Raw genomic sequence first — 22,538 nt, 5'->3', positions numbered from 1 at the left:
TACTTAAATAATTAAGTATTCCTATTTTAACAGAGTTTGCTGAAAGGCCTGGTGTGAAAGTGAGACCTAACAATCTTTAGTCCTTAGGATCCTCTTCAGGACCTTTGTGCACTTCATTTTGTTGGCAGAATTATTAGCAAACTAGCTAAGAATAATGTCTCCCAGATTGAAAATGTCTTTTTTAGTACTTCTTGTAAATTTCTATTTATTTTATTTATTGTCTGATTAAACGACTTTAATTTGCAATTCATTTCTTTTTTATTCTGATCCAGCGAGCTAATAGCTAAAACAGTTTTAAATTATTTCTTCCTAAATAGACAGCCAGCTTGGCATATCAGTTGTCAGAACCTGCCTGATTCCAAGCCCACTCAGCCCTCCTCTGCCCACTGCTGAGGCTGTTCGATCAACTCTTCCAAACTCAGTCCCTAGTACTGTGTCTGAGTTGTCACGATTGGGCTTTGGTCTTTTTCCTATTGTTGAGATCCTGGCCAGGGCAGGGTAGTAGCCTAGTCTCTCATTCACATCCCTGACTGGCAGGTGCCACTAACTCCTCCCAAGGACTAGTATTCTGCTCCTAAACATGCTGAAAGCTCCTAAACAGCTGAGTTTATGGTGTCATCTGCTAACGTTGTTCTCTCCTGGACCACTATTGTACCCAATCTGGTGTTAACATCTCTTCAAAGGCACAGAGCTCAAGAAAAAAAATAAATAATATGAGGGAAACTAGTATGTAGAGGGCCTTTCTCTGCACCAAATCCTGCCTCAGAGGATCAAGGAGAACTCTTGAGGGATGAGGATGAATTTGGTAAATGGCAAGGAGGGGCATTTGGGGCAGAGGCACAGGGTGGTGGTGGAGTGAATAGGATGAGTTTGGCAATGGTAAATAGTTCAGTGGGCCAGGGGAGCAGGTTCACTGTGTCAAGTAGTCATATACAGCCTGGAGAGAGAAGCAACGGTGAGGAAGGGGGCAGGCATCAAATCCACATGCATTGCTGAGTGGTCAAGACGAGTGGGCTGGGAGAACCTGATGCAGAATACCAGGGGGCATTCTGAGCCTGAGCCAAGCCAGAGCCAAGGAGGAAGAGCCTGTGGCCTGGTGGCAGCAGCCAGGATCTTCCTGGCTCTGATCTTAGCCATGTGACTCTAGCTCTCTAAGCCTCTATCTAAACCTCAGTTTTTTTCAAGTGGGGCAAACTGTCACCTGCCTTTTTGGATTGTAATGATCAAAATAAATAACATTCAAAAAGCTCCTACATTGGTGCCTACTTGTTGTGCTAAGAAAATGGGATTTTTTTCCATAGCTTCCTTTTGCACATTGAATAAAAAAGCCAAAGTCTTTACCACAACATACAAGGTCTTCAGGGGCTAGCCTCTGCCTATCTCCTCCATCTCATTCCACAAGGCTCTCTCCTATCCGCCATGCTTCTGCCTTTCTGGCCGTGCTGTTCCTGGAATACTTCAAGCCATTTCTGCCTGTGGGCCTTTGCTCTTGCTGCTCCCAGTGCTTGACATTCTCTTCCCCCAGATCTTTGCACAGCCAGCTCTCTCTCTTCCTTTAGTTCTCGACTGAAATATCAGCCCCTTGAAGTGGTTTTCTTTGACCACAAAAGTAGATCTCCCACATTTACCACAGCATCCAGTTTGTTTCCATCATATACTATGTAGAGACTTGTTTATGGCCAGTCTTCCTCACTACATTAGCCCCATGACAGCAGATATGTGTCTGTCTTCTATATTGTATTCCCAGCATCTAGATTAATGTGTCTGGCACATTAATAAATGTTGCAGAATGAATGATTATCCCAGGTAAATTTTATTGTACTAAGTCAGTCTGTTGAGGTACTCTTGTCCAAATTATGTTATCCACTACATTTCCTCATCTTCTCAGTCTCATGTCATTCACTAATTTGACAAATCCTCTTTATTTCTGTATCTTCACCCAAGTCATTAATAAACATGTTTATCAGGACCAAGTCCTGGGGCACACAGTGGAAACCTCCCTCCTAGAGACATCAGTCAAATAACCAGCCTCTTCTTGGTGTAGTTGTTTAACCTATTATAATCCACCACAACCGTCCTTGAATTCAGCTCTTTCATTCTCCTGTGTTTTTATATTTGCACATTCAAAAAATTAAACTGCACTAGCAGGTTGAGAAAGAGGTAGCTTCAGAATAGCCTGTGTAAAACACACTTAGGGCTTTTATTTAAAATAAAATCCATATGAGCAAACAATCTGATGTGTCTGTCACAAAATAACACAAAGGCTGAATTAATAGAAGTATAATATGAATGGAAGTTTCAGTTTATACTTTTCTCTAAACTGGACATAAAATAATTGGAATTTTTCTGTGGGTACCATATGCAAATATAATTAATCCAGAGGAAAACAGCATGATGATGATGAGGCTATTGAAACCATAATATATGATGGTCACAGGAGCTGGGATAATTAGCCCAGACAGAAGAAGATCCACAGGGAACAAGGAAATTGCTAATCCTCTACCACTCTCAGAGGGGCTGTAGAGTAGGAAGTGCTCACAGAGTAGAAGGATCAGTGAGTATAAGAAGAAAGATTTCAACTCTAATTAAGAAAGGACTTACTAAGCCAGAAGTGTCCAAAGTTGGCATGAGGTGGCTGAGAAGACTTCCAAAAATGTTCAATCATATGGTTGGCAGAAATGTCATGAAGGAGAAGCAAACATCAGATGTCTGGCTGGCCTAGATGTTCTTCCTGCTTCTAACCCACAAATTCAAAGGTCCTCTGACTCATTACACTCATATGCACTATGTTTGCTTTATTCACATTATACTGGAAAAAGTTTTGTCATATTCACATTATTATAAAAGAGTTCCCTTTTCTATTATCTTTTTACTTCTTTCATCATAACTTTATGGTGCTTAAATTATACTTTTTCATACCTTTGCCACTTCTTCCTGACTTTCATCATGAAGCCTTTCCAGTGCCTCAAGATCCAGGCCAAATTCCTGTTGGTCTAACTTTGCAATATTTTCTAGTTTGTCATTTTCTTCCATCATATTCAGAATCTAAATGTTGAAATAAAAAAGGGTAGTGACAAAGAATTAAACTGTAACGAGATACTTTTCTTAGTTTATTTTAGGCAACAATCAATAAAAAATACATGTTCTACTTACCTAAATGTACTACTAAGTAAAGAATTAGATTATAGGCTTATTGTGGTTACTGAAGTTTTAAGGTTCATCCTTAAAAACTCATTAATCTAATAAGAAAAACTACAAAAATATATAAGCTCATCATTTCATTCAATGATATTAAAGCACTGTTGTTAGTTTGAGGTATACTAACAGCATAATGGTTATGTGTTTTAAGAGTATCACTTAGAGATACATACTGAAGTAATTAAAGATGAAATGATATGATGTCTGGGATTTACTTCAAAATAATCGGGGGTGGTAATGGATGGAAGCATCGGTGAAATGGTATTGGCCATTGGGTGTATTATGTTACAATTATCTCCAATTTTGTATGAATTTAAACTTCTGTACAATAAAAATTATCTTTAAAAGTCCATAATGTCAAAAAATTCAGGGGCAAAGGATACACTGCAACACATATGACAAAATATTAATGTCTTTAATGTATGAAGAGCACTTACAAATCAACAAAAACAAGGCAGACAACATGATAGAAAAAATGGGACTTCAGCTTCAAACTGATAGACTGAGAATTAATTTGACTATTTTTCATTTTTGCCCCAAAACATAAAGTTAAGAGAAAAGAAATATAGAATAGATAAATCTGTTACTACAATGAAGAGGAAAAAAGAAATAGAATCCTTCAGGACCATGAAAACTATAACAACTGAAAGATGGAAATCAGATGGATCAGAAGATGCATCACAGACCGGAATGCCCTCAGGACAGCACTCAACAAGAGATAGAAGCTACAGGAACCAGATACAGGAACAAGGGTTTACCTAAGAGTCCTGGCAGGTTGGTTAGCTGGGGGTACTGTATCAGAAACAGACAGTAGAACCTGCCTGTACCCCCATCTGGTAAAGTTCCCTAGGGCCAGCAGTAGTAACTGGAGTGCTTGTCTCCAGGTAGAAGCAACTGGAATGAATATTTAGATTGGAGAAACAGGGCAAGGCCCAAGGAATCTGTTAGTGGCTAGAAAGAATGGAGAACACCCCCCTCCACACAATGGGCTGCCAAGACACTTCACAACACCACCCACCCCTTCTCTTTTCACTGAGAACAGACAGCATATCTGCTAAAGTCAGATCTCCTATACTACTTCTGAAGCAGACTGAGCAGGTATCATGGAATTATAACAGGGAGTTTCAATTATAAAGACAAGCATGAAATAATAATAATAAATTACTAAATATTTGGGGAACAACAAGACCACTGAACAGAGACAATAAATTCAACAAATAGAAGACTTGTTGCCCAAAAGAAAAAAGTTAATTAAGCAAGAAGAGTATAATCTTACAGTAACTAGGGATACACAATACTGTATTTCATAAAAAAGATCACAAGAAAAGAAAATGAAGTATAAAGACTGATAATAGAGAAATACATTATTTGCAAAAGATATGATAGTCTACCTAGATAATCTAAAATAATCAAGTGAAAAAATAGTAGAACTAAAAAGAATTCAACAAGGTGGTCAGAAAAAAAAATCAATAGCATTCATATATACCAGTAATATATATATTAATATATAACATATACCAATTGTATTAGTCTATTTTCATGCCACTAATAAAGACATACCTGAGACTGGGCAATTTACAAAAGAAAGGTTTAACGCACTTAGAGTTCCACATAGCTGGGGAAGCCTCATAATCATGGCAGAAGGTGAAAAGAAAGGCACATCTCACATGGCAGCAGACAAGAGAAGAGAGCTTGTGCAGGGAAACTCCCCTTTTTAAAACCATCAGATCTCCTGAGACTTATTCACTATAGTGAGAATAGCATGTGAAAAACCCACCCCATGATTCAATTATCTCCCACCAGGTCCCTGACACAACACATGGGAATTATGGGAGCTATAATTCAATATGAGATTTGGGTGGGGACACAGCCAAACCATATCACCAATGTAATAGAAAAATATTCCATTCACAAAAACAGTATAAACTATAAGATACCTAAAATAAACCTAATAAGAAATTTACACGATGTCACTTTTGGAGAAACTATAAATTTTCACTGACAATTATCTCTTAAAACTTGAATAAAGATATATAAATATATAATTTACATATATAAGTATTATATATTTAATGAAAATATAACTTGAAAAGGTATATATTATAAAAGAAAGAAATACACAGGCCTGGTGCAGTGGCTCATGCCTATAATCCCAGCAGTTTGGGAGGCCAAAACAGAAGGCTAGGAATTCAAGATCAGCCTGGGCAAAATAGGGATACCCTGTCTCTTCAAAAAAATACAAAAATTAGTTGGGCATGGTGGTGCATGCCTGCAGTCCTAGTTACTTGGAAGGCTGAGGTAGGAGGATTGCTTGAAGCCAGGAGTTCAAGGCTGCAACGAACTACAATCATGCCATTGCACTCCAGCCTGGGTTACTAAGCAAGTCCCGTCTCTAAATAAATAAATATATAAATATATAAATATTCAGATGCTCCTCAACTTATGATGGGGTTATGTCTCAACAAACCCATCATAAGATGAAAATATCATGTCAAAAGAGGCATTTGTAGACATGATGGGATGCAAAAACATAAAACACGATATCCAAAAAATGCTGGCAAAATAGTATTCAGAGTTTTCATTGTTTACCTTCGTGATCACATGGCTGACTGGGAGCTGTGGCTTACTGACACTGCCCAACATTGTGAGAGAGTACGGTACCACATATTGCTACTCTGGGAAAAGACAAAAATTCAAAATTTAAATCACAGTTTCTACTGAATGTGCATTGCTTTTGCACCATCATAAGGTTGAAAAATTATATGTCGAACCACTGTGAGTAGAGGACTGTCTGTATATATCTTAATTCAAATTAAAAAATATTCTTCAGTAAAGTTTTATCATATATATTGATATATTATATATACTAAGGTTCAGAGCTGGCAGATAAATTCTTCTCCAAATCAAACTATAAGCAATATATTCTCAGAGTTTTTCATGGAGTTTAACAAGCTGATTTTAAAATTCCAATGGAAAAGTAAGCAAACGTAAAAAGGCCTTTTTTTTAAAAAAAAAAAGAAGGGCAAAAGAAAAATTATTCTCAATATAGAAGAACTGTTATAAAGCTATAGTAATTAAAATAGCTTGGTATTGGCTCAAGAAAAGATCAATACTCAATCTTAGAACAGAGAGTCCAGAAACAATCCTATATCCAGGGATTGACAGAGGAGACACTGCAAATCAGCGGAGAAAGGATAGTATATTAAATAAAGTGGACCAGGGAAATGGGCTATTTATTTGAAAACATAAAATTAGAACCATATGTCATACCATTCAAAAAATAAATTAAAGGTGAAGTCAAAGAGTATTAAAAGGAAATACGTGAGACTTTCGAAGGCCATTTAAAATCAGACGTAAAACCCAAAAGTTATAAAAAAAATCAATAACTTGGTTCATGCCATTTTTTTAAAATTCTGCTTTATAATAAAATTATTTAAAATTTAGCACATTATAAAAGTTAAAAGACAAGACAGAAAGTATTTGTAGTAGGATGAGCCATATACTTTTCTAGAAAATATTTGTAGGTGGAGTCACATAAAACACCAATTGCGTGCAGTTCCACCTAATAATAAGGACTACCTTTAGATATGTCCCATGCACACTTTTATGCTATTTTTCCTTCCAGCTGATTCAGATGAGATCAAGCAAGGCAACCTTAGAAGCCATGAGTTGAAGACAGCAGGGTCTCCAACAGCCTGGGTCTCTGAATGACTGCTTAGAACAGAGCAGCTGCTGAGCTGAATACCCACCCAGGATGGTTAAATGGGAATGAAATAAACATCTCATCACTGTGCCATTATGTTTTTTTGAGTTTATTTGTTACCACAGGCTAGCTAACTCTAATTATCTTAGATACATATAAATAAAAAAATAAAAATAATGAACTGTTATAATCAACAAGAAAATGACCAATTACCCAATAAGGAAATAGGCAAAGAAAATAAACAGGAAATTCACAGGAGAGGAAATAAAATAGTGTTTAGATTTATGAAAAGGTGCTCAACCTTATTATTAATCAGGAAAATAAAAACAAAGGACCAAGGAAATGATTTAAGAACATTTTCTAAAACTGAGAGAGAAAGGTTTCCTATTAAAATGCCCATCGAAGTCTAGCACATGAAAGAAGAAAACACCTAGGGTCCTGGTAGGAAACAGATAACATATTCAAATGGGAAAATTGAAGAGAGAAACTTTAAAAAAAGATTTGGCAGAGTAAAGAAAGCCAGCAAGACATGATAAAGCATTAGGCTACGAACTGCGGGAAGCCATCTCTGCTGCTAGGTCTGAAGGGCAAGAGCTGGGAATGGTTAATGAACCTGGAGAGAACCATAAATGCAGGAGAGGGATGACAGTCATTGCCAACAAATAACCCTACAGGGAGGTAACTGGGAGAATGAAGACCCTGGTCTTAGTCCCTGCAATCCATGCTCTGAGCCCCAAGAGGCTGGCCTTCATGAACAGCAACAATGGGGGCTCTTTTGCTGATGCCACTTATTGCCTAAACCCAAGTGGAAGCCAGAAGGCAAGAGAGTACATTGCTACTGTCCACAAAGGCCAGCCTCTTGGGGCTCAGAGAAGGGTAGAAAAGGAAAGAGAATCTTGGTTTGCACTAGCAAACCAAGAATACTCATCAAACATATCAAGGTACATAATTGTAAATTTCCAAACACTATGGATAAAGAGAGGATCCTATAAGTCTCCTGGGAGTTAGGCATTGGATTCTCTAAAGCAAACACTGGAAGCCAGGAGACAATGGAGCAAGCCTTCAACATTCTGAAGGCAAACTCTCAAATGAATATGAGTGTAGGATAAATTTTAAGAAAAACCACATCTCAGAAAATGTACCTCCCATGTACCATTTCTCAAGAACAGAGCCAAAGCATCTGACAGCTCTAGCAGCAGGGCACCATTCACAGTGGTTTCCACTTAGACGGCACCCCAGAAGCACAGCTATGTCATAAAGACGTTCCCAAGCATGGCGCAACCCAGCAGTCATGTGTAGGAAGTTACTGAAGCATACATACCAAGAAAACAAAAAAAAATCGCAAGGGACTCAGGAAATAGGAGCTCCAACTCAGGAGGCAGATCTCTAGGACAGCAACCATACACCTGGTCTACAGAGCAGAGCAAGGTGCTTTGACTGGAGCTGGAAGATGGAAAGCTCTAGAAGGGAGGTTGCCAAAAAAAAAAGATGCACTGACAGATTGATCACTTCAGGTATTTGATTGTATTGAGAACAATTTTTTAGCATTTTGAGTTTGAATAGGTCATAGAAAGGCTTACTCCAAAACAAAGGCAATTATTAATTCCAAGAAAAATCAAGTTGTAAAAGCAGAAATGTAATCATAATATACCACGTGGCTCAGCTTGGAAGAATATTCATATAAGTATCACAGTATGTATACCAAGCATGTGTGCTATAGTAGGGGTGGGAAGAAGTAACACACAAAACTACTCATGTTCCATACCAGGAAGCATTGCTTTTGCACCATCATAGTTAGCATCAAAACAGAAATATCAAGAAATAACAGCAGTATTAAGAAGACTAATTAGACAGACAGAGGTAAAGAGCCCAAATGAAAAAGTGGAAAGAAGTGAAAACAGTTACCTCAGGAGTGCAGGAATTAGTCAAGAGAAATAAGGCAATTGCTGTTTTAAAAATATTATTTTTAACTATACAACTCAGTATTATTTAATCTGTAAAAATAGAAATGCACAACATTGATGTATTATAAAAACAAATAAGATGGTAATTTGGGGGAAGACAGGGAAAACTACTGTTTATATGGAGTGTGAATTGGTGAAACTTCTATCTTGTTAAAGTACCTCAGAAAACTGAGTTTACAAGCAGACAAAAAGGAGGTACAGTTCCTCAGAGTAGAATAAAATTAAGTTCAAAAAGTAATTTTAGAACAAGGGCCAAATGTATTAGATTATGAAATTACAACACTTACAGTTTTGGAAAGTGCTTTGATTCCTTTTTTTATCTCTTTCCTTTTCTTGGAAAACAGATTAACCTCTTTTTTGATGGCCTGAAACGGAACAAGTGTATCACTTAACAAAGCAAGAGAAACAACAGAGAGAGAGAGAGAGAGAGAGAGAGAGAGAGAGACAGAGATAGCAATTCTCTAGAAACAGAAACTAAAATTTGTAAAGACTAAATAAAAAGTGTTCATGAAGTAATACCACTGCAATACCTTACTTAAATTTAACTGCTACTAGGTAAGTGACATTAAAGCAACATGAAACTGACGTCAATTATATGGCCAATGGAAAGAAAATAATTAAGTAGTGAAAAATTAGTGAATAGTTGACTAAGAAAAACCAGTATGCACTTTTATTGGGAACTTGAGACTAGATCAATAGGCTAAATCCAGACACAAGCTGTACTGTCGGTCACCTTCCTGAACAGCTACAGCCACAGCATGCCTTCCCTTGTTCCTGGTCCACAGGACAGAGGAAGACAAGCATCCCCTAAAACTCACTCCACGGTGGAGTACGGCAGTTCATCCTTTGCTGTGGTTTACCTGGACAGCATTGTTGGGTTGCAAGTCAGCCTACGTATAGTTCTTAAAGCTCATATAACTTGATCTAAATGATTGGGCTGTGTTTAGGGTAGTTTATTTGCTTTCAGAAAAGTTACACCTGTATACTGTACTGCTCTGCCAAGTAGTGTCTTGTTCCATCTTCTAACTTTCCAGTAGGTTTCCACAGGAAGCTAATCTATTTGGTGCATCTACAGAGCACTATTTCAAATACACTCTATTTTTCACAAATACCTCTTGGCTTTTTTGTTGTATCCAAGGAATTTCCTTCTTAACATCAGTTAAAACTAATTCATCTTGTGATGAGTCAGTGCTTGCCTTCTGTTTCTGATTCATGTTAGAAAAAGACAGAAATGTCTTAAAGTTAAAATTCATCAAGTTTGTCCCCTCCCATCCTACTACATGTAATGGCTTTGAATTCCCTTCCATTTGTTGCATTTTTGAAAATAATCTCAAACATTTTGTCTGCTCAAGATGTAACATTTTATTCACATGTCTTACCAGTCTGCTTTTATATTAACCACAGCTTCCACTGAGGAAGCAGAGATGATGAGACCAGTCATACCGTCACCACTCTTTGCCTTCTTTGCTACTGTGACCCAAATGCTCCTGCCCATCAAGGCCTGTACCACCATCTGTGCTTAGAATCTTTTTCCTTCTTTTTGAAGTTTTAATACTTAAAATTTTTTTTTCAATACCATCTCCTTCTGTATCATCAATTTCTCCCTTTTACTGGATTTTTCCCAACAGTATCCAAACATGCTCTACTATCTCCTGTCTTAGGAAAACTACTCTCACTTGACTACCACATTTCTCTTTGGCCATCACCCTATTTCTATGCTCCACTTTGCAGTAGAATGTCTTTAAAGAGTTTGGGATGCCACATTCTCCTGGTTCTCCTGTAACGTCACTGGCTGCTTCTCCTCAGGCTCCACTGCATCTCTGAACTCTTTTCCTGGCTCTCCAGAAGTTGCTCTGTCCTGATCCTCTTCTGCTTCTTGCCATTCATGCTTTCATGATGACCTTACCTAGTGTTATGGCTTTAAATCCCATCCACATGCCCTTGACTCATATAAACATATTCAGTCCCAACCTCTTCCCAGAACGCAAGGTTCATCCATCCAACCGCTGAACTGGCATCTCCTCTTGGATGGCTAACAGGCTTCTCAAGCTTAGCATGGGTAAAACTGATTTCAAATTCCCTTCTTTCTCTTCATAGCTACGCCTTTCCCCCACAGTCTGTCCCATCTCCATGTATGACACCATCTTCTATATAATTGTTCACGTAAAACAATCTAGGAGATCTTGGGCCCTTTCTTTTCCTCTCTCTCTATGTCCAATTCATCAGTGAGTTCTATCAACCCTACCTCTGAAACCTACCTGGAATCCACCTCTTCTCTCCTTGGCACAAGACTCCTCTACCTCCATCATTGCTACCTGAACTTCTCTGCCTTAGCCTCCTGAGCAATGTCCCTGCTTCTTATCCTTCTTATCCCCCACAGGAAACATTCTCCTCACAGCATCAAATAATCATTTCAATAATGTCAATTATACCTTGTTAATCCTCTGTTCAGAACAGAACTCAGTTCTGATTACAAGTAAAATAAAATTCAAACCCTTTACCTAGTTTACAAAGCCCTTCGTTACCTGGTCTCCTCCCACTTTGAAGATATCACCTCCCACCACTTTCTCCCTTGCTCACTTCGACTGCACAGGTCTTTTTTTAGGTCTAACATATCACATGCCAACCCCTTTCCCCCTCTGCCCTGAATACTCTTGCTGCCCTCCCATTGTCTTTGCATGGTGGTGTTTTCTTTTAATTCAGATCTCAGCTTAAATGTCTTCTTGGAGAGGCTACACAGCCCAACACTATCAGATCAGCCTATTTTTATGCACTGAGTAGAACTTGTTACTATCTGTTTCTCCTACATTTGCTTGCTTATCTGTCTCTCCCTGCCCACCCCAACCCCCACTTAGGAGGTAAACTCCATGGAAGCATAAATTTTTCTATCTTGTTCATGGCTATGTCCCCCACAGCCTAGCACTCTGTAGGCACTCTATAAATATTGTTAAATGAATGAGCGAATGCTGTTCTCTAGCTAGACACTTCCTAAATAATATATGTGATACGAAAGTATAGAGAGATCATTTTGACCAAGCACCAGTGTGGGTGGAAGATTTTTTTTTCCAGGCAAGCCAGATCTTGTACCATGGTTTAAATGAGATCTGAAATGCACTATTTGCAATTGCTTTGAGAAAGGCTGAATATTTTCTCTCAGATGTAGCTTATTCTCTTTTTGAAAATCATGGGATACCTGGATAAAGAGAAATATTACTAAACATCTGCTTATAGAAAACCACAAACTGAAAATTTCTATCTGATTTACAAAGAAAGAAATGTAAGCAAGCAAGCTAGCCACATAGGAACTCAACCGTGCGTTCAGAATTGGATGCCAAATCTATGGAAACTTTTGGTGTTCTGCTTAAATAATCATTCTCCTTGTCCATGGTGCTGCTCAGGAAAATTAATAGTTTCTGGTAATAGTCCAGAATGTCATTGGCTAGGTGTCCTCCAAACCGCCTATATTAATAGAAAAGAAAACAAATAGGCTTAAAAAATCAGAATTTTAAAAATCACATTTAGCTGTATCATTTTCAGGTAACTAACCATTCCCGTTTCTAGATAACTAACCAAGGAAATATGTGAACAATTCTCCACAGTGCCTTGTGGAAACTTCTTCTTCAGTACCTACTTCTTTTTTAGAATTTATTTATTTATTTTTAAAATTTTATTTTTTAAAGAGAAAGGGTCTTGCTTTATCACCTAGGCTGGAGTACAGTGACATGATCACAACTCACAGCCGCCTTGAACTCCTGGGCTCAAGTGATCCTCCCACCTCAGCCTCCAAAGCAGCTAGGACTACAGGGGTACACCACCATGCTCGGCTAAAGGACTGCTTCTTAGAGGAGAACCTTTCATGGGTTCCAGGTCAGGACAAGCTTCTTGACCTCTCTAGGATGCCCTCTCCTCACACTGTCCTCATACTCTTACCCAACATGCCCTCTGTACCTGCCTTGGCCATTGCAAAGAGCCAGTGCACTGACTGGGCTCTCAGAATGCACCAGGCAGTGTGCTGTTTCACACACATAATCACAACACCACATGTGGCCCTCATCATCCCACCCTGCATTGAGAGTGGTATTATTACTTCCACTCAATTCACCAGGGCATTGCAAACTTTAGGTGCATCAGCATCACTGGGAGGGTTTAAAAACAGATTCCTAGGCCCCACCTGCAGACATTCTTACTCAAAGTCCAGATGGGATCCAAGAATACGCTTTTCTAACAAGCTCACAGATGCTACAGACCACCCACCTTGAGTAACATTGTAATAGACAATTTAGAGGGGTTGTCATATGCCAAGGTCACAAAGTCAAAAGTCCTAGGCCATTGTTTCAAACTCAGCTTTGTTTTGAGTCAGAAGTCCAGATCAAAATGTCCTTTTTGAGCTGCATAAATAAGGATCAACCACTTGTTTGTTGTTGCCTGAGACAGTATTTATTTGCTGGCTATGAAGAATATGTTAGACTTATATAGTAAGATAAAAGTTAATATTCTATTCAGAATTCCATGTATAAAATGGGAATAATGATGCAATCCTCAAATGAGTCTTTGAAATAAGTAGCTACCAACATTGTTATGATACAAAATCTCCACAACATTTAACATTTTCACAATGTTGCAGAGAAGGGCCATATTTTATTACTGCTTTGATCACAGGAGGCACCATGAAAAACTATTTTTTCCAAAATGAATTGCATGAGTGAAACTGCCTTTGCAAAGGTTATGACAGTGAAAGAAGTCTAGCATGGCTGACTCCATCTTGTTTCTAGTCTCACAGGCTGGATGTTCTTGCTCATTCCTCCTAACCTGGGAGGAATTTAGGAATTTAGTTTGCATTTTAACTTGGAAGAAAGGATGATAATAGTCTTTTCCTAAGACTGATCCCTTCCTTGTTTGGGGACTGAAACTGTTTGATTTAATCTAAGCAAAATCTAATTAGGAAAGTGTGTGTATATATACATACATATATATGTCAGGGATAAACAGGAGTTTTTAAAGTTATTTGAGGTTCAGAATTGTCCTCATTTCTCATGTTATGAGAGATAGGACTGATCATTCTCAGATATATATTAACTATGTCTTTTGTGTGTGTGTGTGTATTTTGATGATCTGCTATCTCAGGCCTTGCTGACTTCTGGAAGCTAACCAGTCCCTAAAGATAGTAAACAATTTGCTCTGGAGCACTCCTTTCAAATGCAAACCAGCCAATCTAGAGGCTACACCCCCAACCACCTCCTCTAGTGGGCTTTCACAATCAGGGCCACCATTTCCCCACCCTAATCACCCTAGGGTCAAGTATGAGACAACTACAGCCAGCACCTATGCCTCAGAATCCACTGATATTATTCAAATTAGCCAATTCTAAACCTGCCCAATCCTCCCTGTGGAAACCATACTGGAGGATCTCATCTGTTTTCCTCACTGTCTCAGCCTCCTGACCCACCCCCGTGCTGTCCCATGTAGTCCCCTAGCATGCAGTGCCCTCTTCTCTTGGGATCTGTGAGTATAACAAACTTTCTTTGCATTGGCGGTTGTTTCCTGGTACGTTGGCCTTGCTGTACTTAAATAATTATAAAATGTCTATTTTAAAACACTATACAACATGGGGTTACATACTGTATACTATACGTACTTCCACTTTAGGTAGACAAGGGTGCCATCATCTCTCCCATTCACTAGAATGTTTTGTCCATCCATTGAAATTCTCATTGACTGAATCCCATGACCCTGGTGAGAATGACTCCGACACCAAGCAAATGTTTCCTCAATAGTTCAGAAATAAAGCAGAAAAATTACAAATGCAATTCTACAATATGGCTTTTCTAATGGGGTTATATGCCCTTTTTTTATGGAAAAATGATTTTCTATTTGCTAACAGCATTTAAATAGGTATGGAAGTAGCCAATTGGCAATACATAGCATTTAAAATCCCCAGTTCAAACCACATTCACCAATACTAATTTGTTCTTACACTATATTTGTATAGTATGGAAGGATGGGGATTATTATCATCAATTTATAATAGGAAATCAGGTACAGAGAATTGAATGGATTGCAGAAGTCTATAAAGCTAGGGAAGGGGCCTTCACCAAGCAGAGATGGTGAATTCAGATGGCTTCAAGAGTCAGGCAGGTTCCATTTATGTGTGAAGTGGCTGAGTGTAATGAGAGAGGGTGTGGGCACTGTGAAGAATGGAAGATAACAGGCTCTGAAGAATGCTAACTAAGCCAGTTTGATTAGAACTCAAACAAAATGCATCACCAATTTGGTTATATAGGGCAACAATTCAAAAACTGGGATTTCTGAGTCATACTGGTTCTCAACCATGATGCCTCTTCTCATTTAACTTTTTAAATAGGCAATATGTTCAAATGGCTTAAAATTCAAAAACTATAAAAGAGTATTCTGTGAAATCTCCTTTCTGTTCCCATGACCTAATACTTCCAGTGGCAATCAATGTAATTAGTACCTTCAATATCTTTTCAGAGTTTTTATGCATACATAAGCAAATTTTTTATATACATATAAAATGTTTCTCTATATGAGATCAATATACACCCATAATATTTTTTTTAGGAAAACAGCTTACCAAAGTATAAACGTCTCGGAAACACAGAATTCCACATTTAGCTATTGTTATGAGCAACAATCCATGTGAAGACAGATACAGTATTCCAGGTCCATACTGTCTGCTTTGCACTTTTTGATATGGTTTAAGAATGTAGATACCAATATGTTCCTGTCAATCAAAGAAAATAACCACATTATAGAAAAGATCAGGTGAGCAGCACCTGTGGGTTTACAGAAGAACATGACTATATGGTCAGATTCAAATCTGCAAATATTGCCATTGTAAATAAACTGATATGTGATAAAGTGGGCACCTGTGTTTGCATCATGTTATCCCATTTTTGCAAATAAAAGTTTGTTTCTGCCAACTAAGGAAAGTCTTCTTTGTTTACTTGCCATTAAAAATCCCAGCCTATACTGATAATCTTTACTTTTACTAATCATTTGCACATATCTTCATGCTTAAGTCAAAATAACGTAGTCAATATTCCCCGTGTGGTTCATGCATTCCCATCTCCAAGCCTCTGCACATGTCCTTCCTTTTGTCCGGAATGCCGTTCTCTACTCCATCTCCACTAGTCCTGCCCTGCTTCCCCATATGAGTGCTGCCCACCAAGACTGTATGCAATATTTCTCCATGTCTAAATCTGACTTATTTTTCAAAGTCCAGATCAAATATTGTTTCCTTCATGAAACTTTTCTTGAATCTCTCTTGCCACAAATCATTTCTTCCTTCTCTGAATTTCTATGTCTAATCCTGGCTACTCTGTGAAAGAAGGGCTTTGACTGAAGAATTTAGAGGAAGGAAGGTACACCTTATCGGCATGGGTAGACAGACATCAAGGGAAACTGACAGGCCAAGGGTCAGCAAGCAAGAAGGTACTGGGCCATTATGCACAGCGGGAGGTGACACGATGCATGAGAAGTCCAAAGAGAGTGGAATGAAAAAAATGCCGGAAACACAGTTTAATTATTTTTTGCAATTTTGCTTATAGCTTAGGTGCAAAGTTCCACTGAAAATCAAATCATCTACCTTGTAGCCCCTGGCATCTATAGAATAGATTTTCTAATGCTAAGCTTTTTTTAAAGCACTAAACTAATATTGTATCGTATGCATGTTTAACTGACAAATATGATACATGTGACACAAGTATCAGGTTGCTCAAATATATTATATGATAGGTTAACAAATAACACTATATATCTAATTCAAGGGAATTATATTAATATAATGAAGACATTTGTTAACTGAACTATTCGGTTAAAGTAGTCAAGAGGATCACATCTAATCAGCACAATGTGTCCATCTTGATTGCTAAGATAAATGGGAGCACACTTAAGTGCTGACATACTTTTTTAGGGAGAAGGTAGCTACAGATGTATGGCACTTGACTACAGAAGCCATGTATTTGTTTACTTTGAAAGTCCAAGACTGCAGAGGACAGAGTGTGCTCCAACTCATACAGGTACTTATGAATGAGTTCATCTTTCAGCCTTCCTCTTTCATCAGTAAAGGTTGTGGAAACTATTAGATTTGGAAAAAGAAGAGAAATCACTTGCACCATATATTAATTTTGTTTTTTAAAAATTATTATGAACAATTATGAAAAGCAAAATAAAAATTTAAATGCTTAATTAATATTGCAGAAGCTAGTAGGTGATAAAAATGATTTAAAAACAACTTGTCTCCCTAGAAATACTTGACTATTAAATGACTGATAGTGCGTAAAATATTTCTCTAATGCCTTAATTAATTTTTAATCAATTAACTTAGAGACATATTAAAAGAAACCCATAGTAGTATAGAGATTCTTATTAAAACAAAAAGTACTTTGAGATTTTCTATTCTATTCTGTTCTATAATGATGTATTTGCAAAACTGCTAACCAGATATATTTGCCATTAAAACAAGGGAAAAGTATCCATTTTCTCATACCTTTTTATCCAGAAAACTTCCTTTATAGTTTTGTCAGTGAAGAGAACTACACTGTAACCTATCTGAATTTAACCACGTCTATTTAAAGCTACAAAACAAGACATATCACAAAAATAACAAATCAATTTGATGTGTCAGTTGATCCTATCTCTTTTCCTCTGGTAATAAAGCAGACTCATGAGTCACGAAGCCCAGAGGAAAGTCCACACTTCACGCTGTTTAGCATGTAGGTTTTACTTTGTAAAGATGGACAAAAGGTAGCCATTTTACCTCTTCACATGTCAAGAGAAAAACAAAACAAACCCCAAAAACCAGTAACAATCATGTATCTGGGCGCAGGAACAGAATTGGTTGCTTGTGTTTTCTTTACCTTGTGACAGTAATGTAGGCAGTGTGAACATCTCCAACCTGCTTCTCCCTGCTTCTGGAAGTGAGGAAAGCACCATCACTTGCACTGTGTCTGTTTCTAAAAGAGACACTGTGGATATCTGTACAATGTCTTTGGCCACCTCTGAAAGCAAATGGAAATCAACAACACAAGCGGTCACGGATAAGTTTAAAGACTCGTTTACCTTTCCAATTAAGATATTACCTTATGGACTTGACTTCACTAAATCTTTAGAACCAAATTATTTGCTAGACATTTAAAGTGACCTTTAAACATAAGTTACAGGGACATTTTTGATGAATGGATGAGGGATTCTCCTGATTAGATGTCTAGACCAGCAGATGCGAACCAGCACAGCCTGTCTGGGTTTCTTTCCCAGCCAGGGTGGCCCTAGAGTGTACCACCTCCACCCTCCATCCCCCAAACCAGCACCTGCATGTGCTGTCCCCGACAAGTTCACTCCAGCCAGATTACCTACTCTCAATATTGGGTAAGCTCAGGCATTGGTCTTCTTTGCATCTGTGGTCAAGGACTGTGGGTGTGGTGGAAACGTGACTTTATGAGTTTGCTCCATTAGAAATCCAGCTGATCTAACCTCTGCAAGGTGTGCCAGGCTGGAGCCCACCCTGGATTTGTTCCAGATTCACTCTTCCACTCTTCATGGGACTGTGCTGCAGGTGCCCACTTTCTCAGGCCCTGATACCAGCCTTTCCCCAGGTGGTCAGCAGATGACTTTCCCTCTTACTTAACAAGGAAGACCAAGGACATCTATATAAACTCAACCTCAACTTTATTATTCTGAGACTCACATTTTCCTCTGTCCGTTTCCATTTTCTCCCTTCATTTTCTGACATTGAGGTAGGAACAAAAAGTAATCCCTTCCGGTCTGTGATTTCGAGCCCATTCCTCCAATCTCCTATTAGACCATGCATTACCAATTACCTCTTTTTAAGCTTCTTGAGTCTCTTATGGTTCCTTTTATTCAGCCCTCATGACTCTGAAGTCTTCAAATAAGAACCTTCCTCCAATTCTGTTGTCCCACAACAGTTACCATCTGACTCTCTTTTTCTCCACTGCAAACTTCGTAAAATAGGTTTGGCACTTACTTAATTTTCTTACCTCTATTCCCTCCCCAAACTTATTGTCTCTCCATTCTACAGAAACAATTCTCTCATGGATCGCCCGTGATTGGCAAATATATGAGAGCCTATCCCAGCCCTCACCTTACTCACACTTCTGTGTTAGCCTGTACCTTCATCTGCCTTCCTTCCTTAGACTGTTTCTGGAGAGGATGACTCCTAGTTTTCTTATTACTCTGGCCCAGCCTCAGTTTTCTTCACTGCCTCATCTTCCTCTGTCCACAGCTTCAGTGTAAAATGTAAACCAGCGTTCTAGTCCCAGCTTCTTCCATCCCACCCTCTGGCCAAACAGATACATTAAAAAATGGGGCCAGGAACACCAGTTCACATCTGTAATCTCAACACTTTGGGAGGCTCAAGTGGGAGGATTGCTTGACTCCAAGAGATCAAGAACAGCTTGAGCAACATAGGGAGACATTTTCTCTACTTAAAAAATAAAAAAAATCAAAAAAGCCAGGCTTTGGGGCACAAGCCTGTAGTCCTAGCTACTCAAGAGGCTGAAATGGGAGGATTGCCTGAGCCTAGGAGTTCAAGGCTGTAGTGAGCTATGATTGCACCACTGTACTCCAGCCTGGGTGACAGAGCAAGACTCTATAAAATAAATGAAATGAAATGGAATATATGTCCACTCTGAGGTCAGCCACAGGTTCTACCATACTTGGTGCCATCTAATTTGCATATTTAATTATCTCTTTTGCCCCATTAAGAATCTAGGTATACTTCTACTCTGTTTAGCCATCTCATCAGCTTCCATGACTTCAAGATCAGAATTCTATCATTAAGCCTTGAACTACATATCCCTGTTTCCAAACTTATGTGAAATATGCCCAAACGAAGAGCTTATTGGCTTCAAACTTACAGAATTCATCAGCTCAACCTATCCCTCAATTTCTATGACTTTCTTCTTCAACTAATGACATCACAAACTTCCACTATTCAGGCTAGAAATTTTGGAGTCATTGTGGATCCCTTCCTTTCGCCTGTAATCAAATACCAAGTCCTACCAATTCCATCACTCATAGTTGTGCCCTCTTTTCTCTTTCCATAACTGCAGCATGAGTTTGTGCATTATGGATAAGTGCACACACTCTGAAACTGGATTTCCTTAATTTGGCTCTGTCACTAACTAGATGCATGACCTTGAACAAGTACTTAGCCTCGCTGTGCCTCAATTGCCTCATTTGATGGGATAATAGTAGTATCAATTTCATGAAAGTTGTCTAAGTATTCAATGGGTAGAGACATGCTGAGGGCTTAGAATACTGGCTACCACACAGTAAGGCATTCCTCAATAAGTGTTGGCTGTTGTTATGATTATGACTATTATTATCTCTTGCCTTGGCTAGTATTATAGCTTCCAATCTCTTTTTAATTTCATTCTTTTGCCTACTTCATCCTTCACACTGGTGTCAGAGTCAGTCCCTAAAAACCAAGTCAAATCATGCCAGCTCCATCTTGAAACCACTGATGATGTCTCATTAACCACAGAACAATTCCAGACTCTTTGGAATGATATTCAAGGTCTTTCCTCTTTCAGACTTCATTGCCATAGTCATCTTCTAGTAAACTCTTCCATTTACCTGTTATACCAGACTTTTTACCATTCCAAGTACCTTTGGTTGGGTTATTACTTTGAGTAGGAATACTAACATGTCCTATCCTACACCTATGAAAATCCTTCAAACCTACTACTTTAAGCCCTTAAAAAACTGTCTTCCAATCCTCTGCGCCCCCTGACTAGTGCCCACCTTCACCTCCACTGCTCTGCTCACACGTGGCAGAATTAATTGCTGCTGCATCTGAGCCTACACACCACTCTGCTTTTTCCTTTTCTACTAAATTGTCTCCTTAATATTTTCATCCCCCTACAAGGCCTAGATTTGGCATTTTGCACCTAGTAGGCACTCACTAATTTTTATAAGCCAATGAATGAATTTAAAAATTTAGGGGTGAGACTTGGCAAAGTGTGAGGAGCAAAAAAAATTTTTAAGTCAAATTTTTAAAAAATTGTGTATGTGTGGAGAATATACATATATAGTTACCATGTAAAGCTAGAGAGAAAAGAATTTTCTTAGAGATAAAATATTAAAAAATATTTGAGAGAAATCAACCCAACTTCTCTGTATGTTAGTATTAGAAATGCCCAGCCATTTCATTAATTTATTCAATAATTGATTCAAGAAAGTTTATTTAGCATCAATTATGTACCAAGCAGATAACTCTAATATTCCAAATACATCAAAATATAATGTAAGAATTCTCCTAAGTAACTTTAGTTATTTAACTGTTTCTCTTTCAGAAAATATGCTATAAATAATTGTTTCAATATAATTCCATTTTCATAACCTTCAATTCTTTGGAATAAAGTAATCAATATTTTAAATTAATAAGCATTCTATGTTGTACCTGTGAATCCAATAATCTGAAATGAGCTTGAGGAGTTGGCATTGACGACAAAGACTTTTCCTTCTGATGTTCCAACTAACAGAAATATTCCTCGCTGATCATAACTAGAAAAGAAGAAATCTGATGATCAGATACCAATTGTTTCATCAGCTAGATGGTAAACAAGTTTACTGAATGACCACAGAGATATGTTCAAAGCCAGTCATTTTTATGGTTTGTGATTTTTAACATTCTCTGACCTTATACAAATGGAGTGATTATATATAGATATAATCATTGTACTTTAGGCCAATGCTATTTCCAAATTGTAACTTTAATAAATACAGTCAAGAAGATTTAGTAAAGATGGGCAGTTGGTTCATCATAAGTGAATGAAACGTGTCGGTAGAGTTTTCTTGATGTTTTAAGCGCAAATAAGCAATTCTCAAACTGGCAGTGGGAGTGACATTTCATTACCCTGTGTCTGGTACCTATCAGTGGGAGGAAGAATGTAGTGAAATATGTCTACAACTTTATGAAGTTAGAAAAAGTGGGAAGACACAAATTAGAATAAGAGATGTGAGAAAGGAAAGGCACAAAAAAAACACAGTGCAGAAGGGCTGCGGGTAAATGGAGGGAGGTTATACATCCTTCCCCACTGAGCTAGGGTGGTGGAGCTGGGCAGTCCACAGTGGCAGGGCCAACTCCTCAGTGTGCTAGCTGTGTAATGTGTAATTTTGGGCAATGCTTCTCTTCAACTCTCTTACCCTGAAATCACCAATTTGTCTAATAGGGATACAAATAACACCTTTCTGACTGGTATTTTGAGGATCACATTCAACAAACTACAGTGATCTCAAGCTGTAAAGCAGAATACAAATGTCCATTCTTATTAATACCTAATAATATATTACAAAGAAAAGGTAATAATGATAGCAACTACAAGTCCAATCTAATGTCTCTATATTGTCATCTTAAAAGTATTGCTTCAAGAGTTTTGAAATACTCTAAATGTTCATCAATATACTGTTTTTAAAAAATGATAGTATATTCATATAATGGAATACTATGTGGCTATAAAAAGAATAAGGATGGTCTTTATGTGTGGATATAAACCATTCTCCAAGATATACCACTAAGTGAAAAAAGAAATGAGGCATTGTACATAGTTTTCTCCTTTTAAGAGCAAAGGCAGTTACTCTGGAGCCCAACTACCTGGGTTCAAATCTCGACATTTGCCATTCACTATCTG

The 22,538-nt window shown here is 38.0% G+C and overlaps 1 protein-coding gene across 4 annotated transcripts in view; it reads right to left on the bottom strand.

Moving 5' to 3' along the window:
- The window catches only part of CFAP43 (cilia and flagella associated protein 43), a 95,605-nt gene that overhangs the window by 37,192 nt on the left and 35,875 nt on the right, over positions 1–22,538 (bottom strand). For 3 of the 4 annotated variants that reach the window (XM_064373896.1, XM_064373897.1, XM_064373899.1), the window contains 9 exons: positions 21,308–21,411; positions 17,745–17,885; positions 16,791–16,963; positions 15,458–15,607; positions 14,501–14,631; positions 12,177–12,324; positions 9,978–10,070; positions 9,153–9,230; positions 2,920–3,045 (listed from right to left, as the gene is read on the bottom strand). In XM_064373896.1, coding sequence (XP_064229966.1) covers positions 2,920–3,045; positions 9,153–9,230; positions 9,978–10,070; positions 12,177–12,324; positions 14,501–14,631; positions 15,458–15,607; positions 16,791–16,963; positions 17,745–17,885; positions 21,308–21,411 — 1,144 coding nt within the window. The remainder of the gene's footprint in view (positions 1–2,919; positions 3,046–9,152; positions 9,231–9,977; positions 10,071–12,176; positions 12,325–14,500; positions 14,632–15,457; positions 15,608–16,790; positions 16,964–17,744; positions 17,886–21,307; positions 21,412–22,538) is intronic. The other variant, XM_064373898.1, reaches the window with a different exon arrangement.

Source organism: Aotus nancymaae, unplaced genomic scaffold, assembly GCF_030222135.1.
Source record: "Aotus nancymaae isolate 86718 unplaced genomic scaffold, 86718_ANA_hifiasm-v0.15.2.pri h1tg000010l, whole genome shotgun sequence".
NCBI classification, from domain to species: domain Eukaryota; kingdom Metazoa; phylum Chordata; class Mammalia; order Primates; family Aotidae; genus Aotus; species Aotus nancymaae.
Note: the sequence above shows the minus strand (reverse complement) of the source record. Positions and strands in the feature narration are given on the sequence as shown.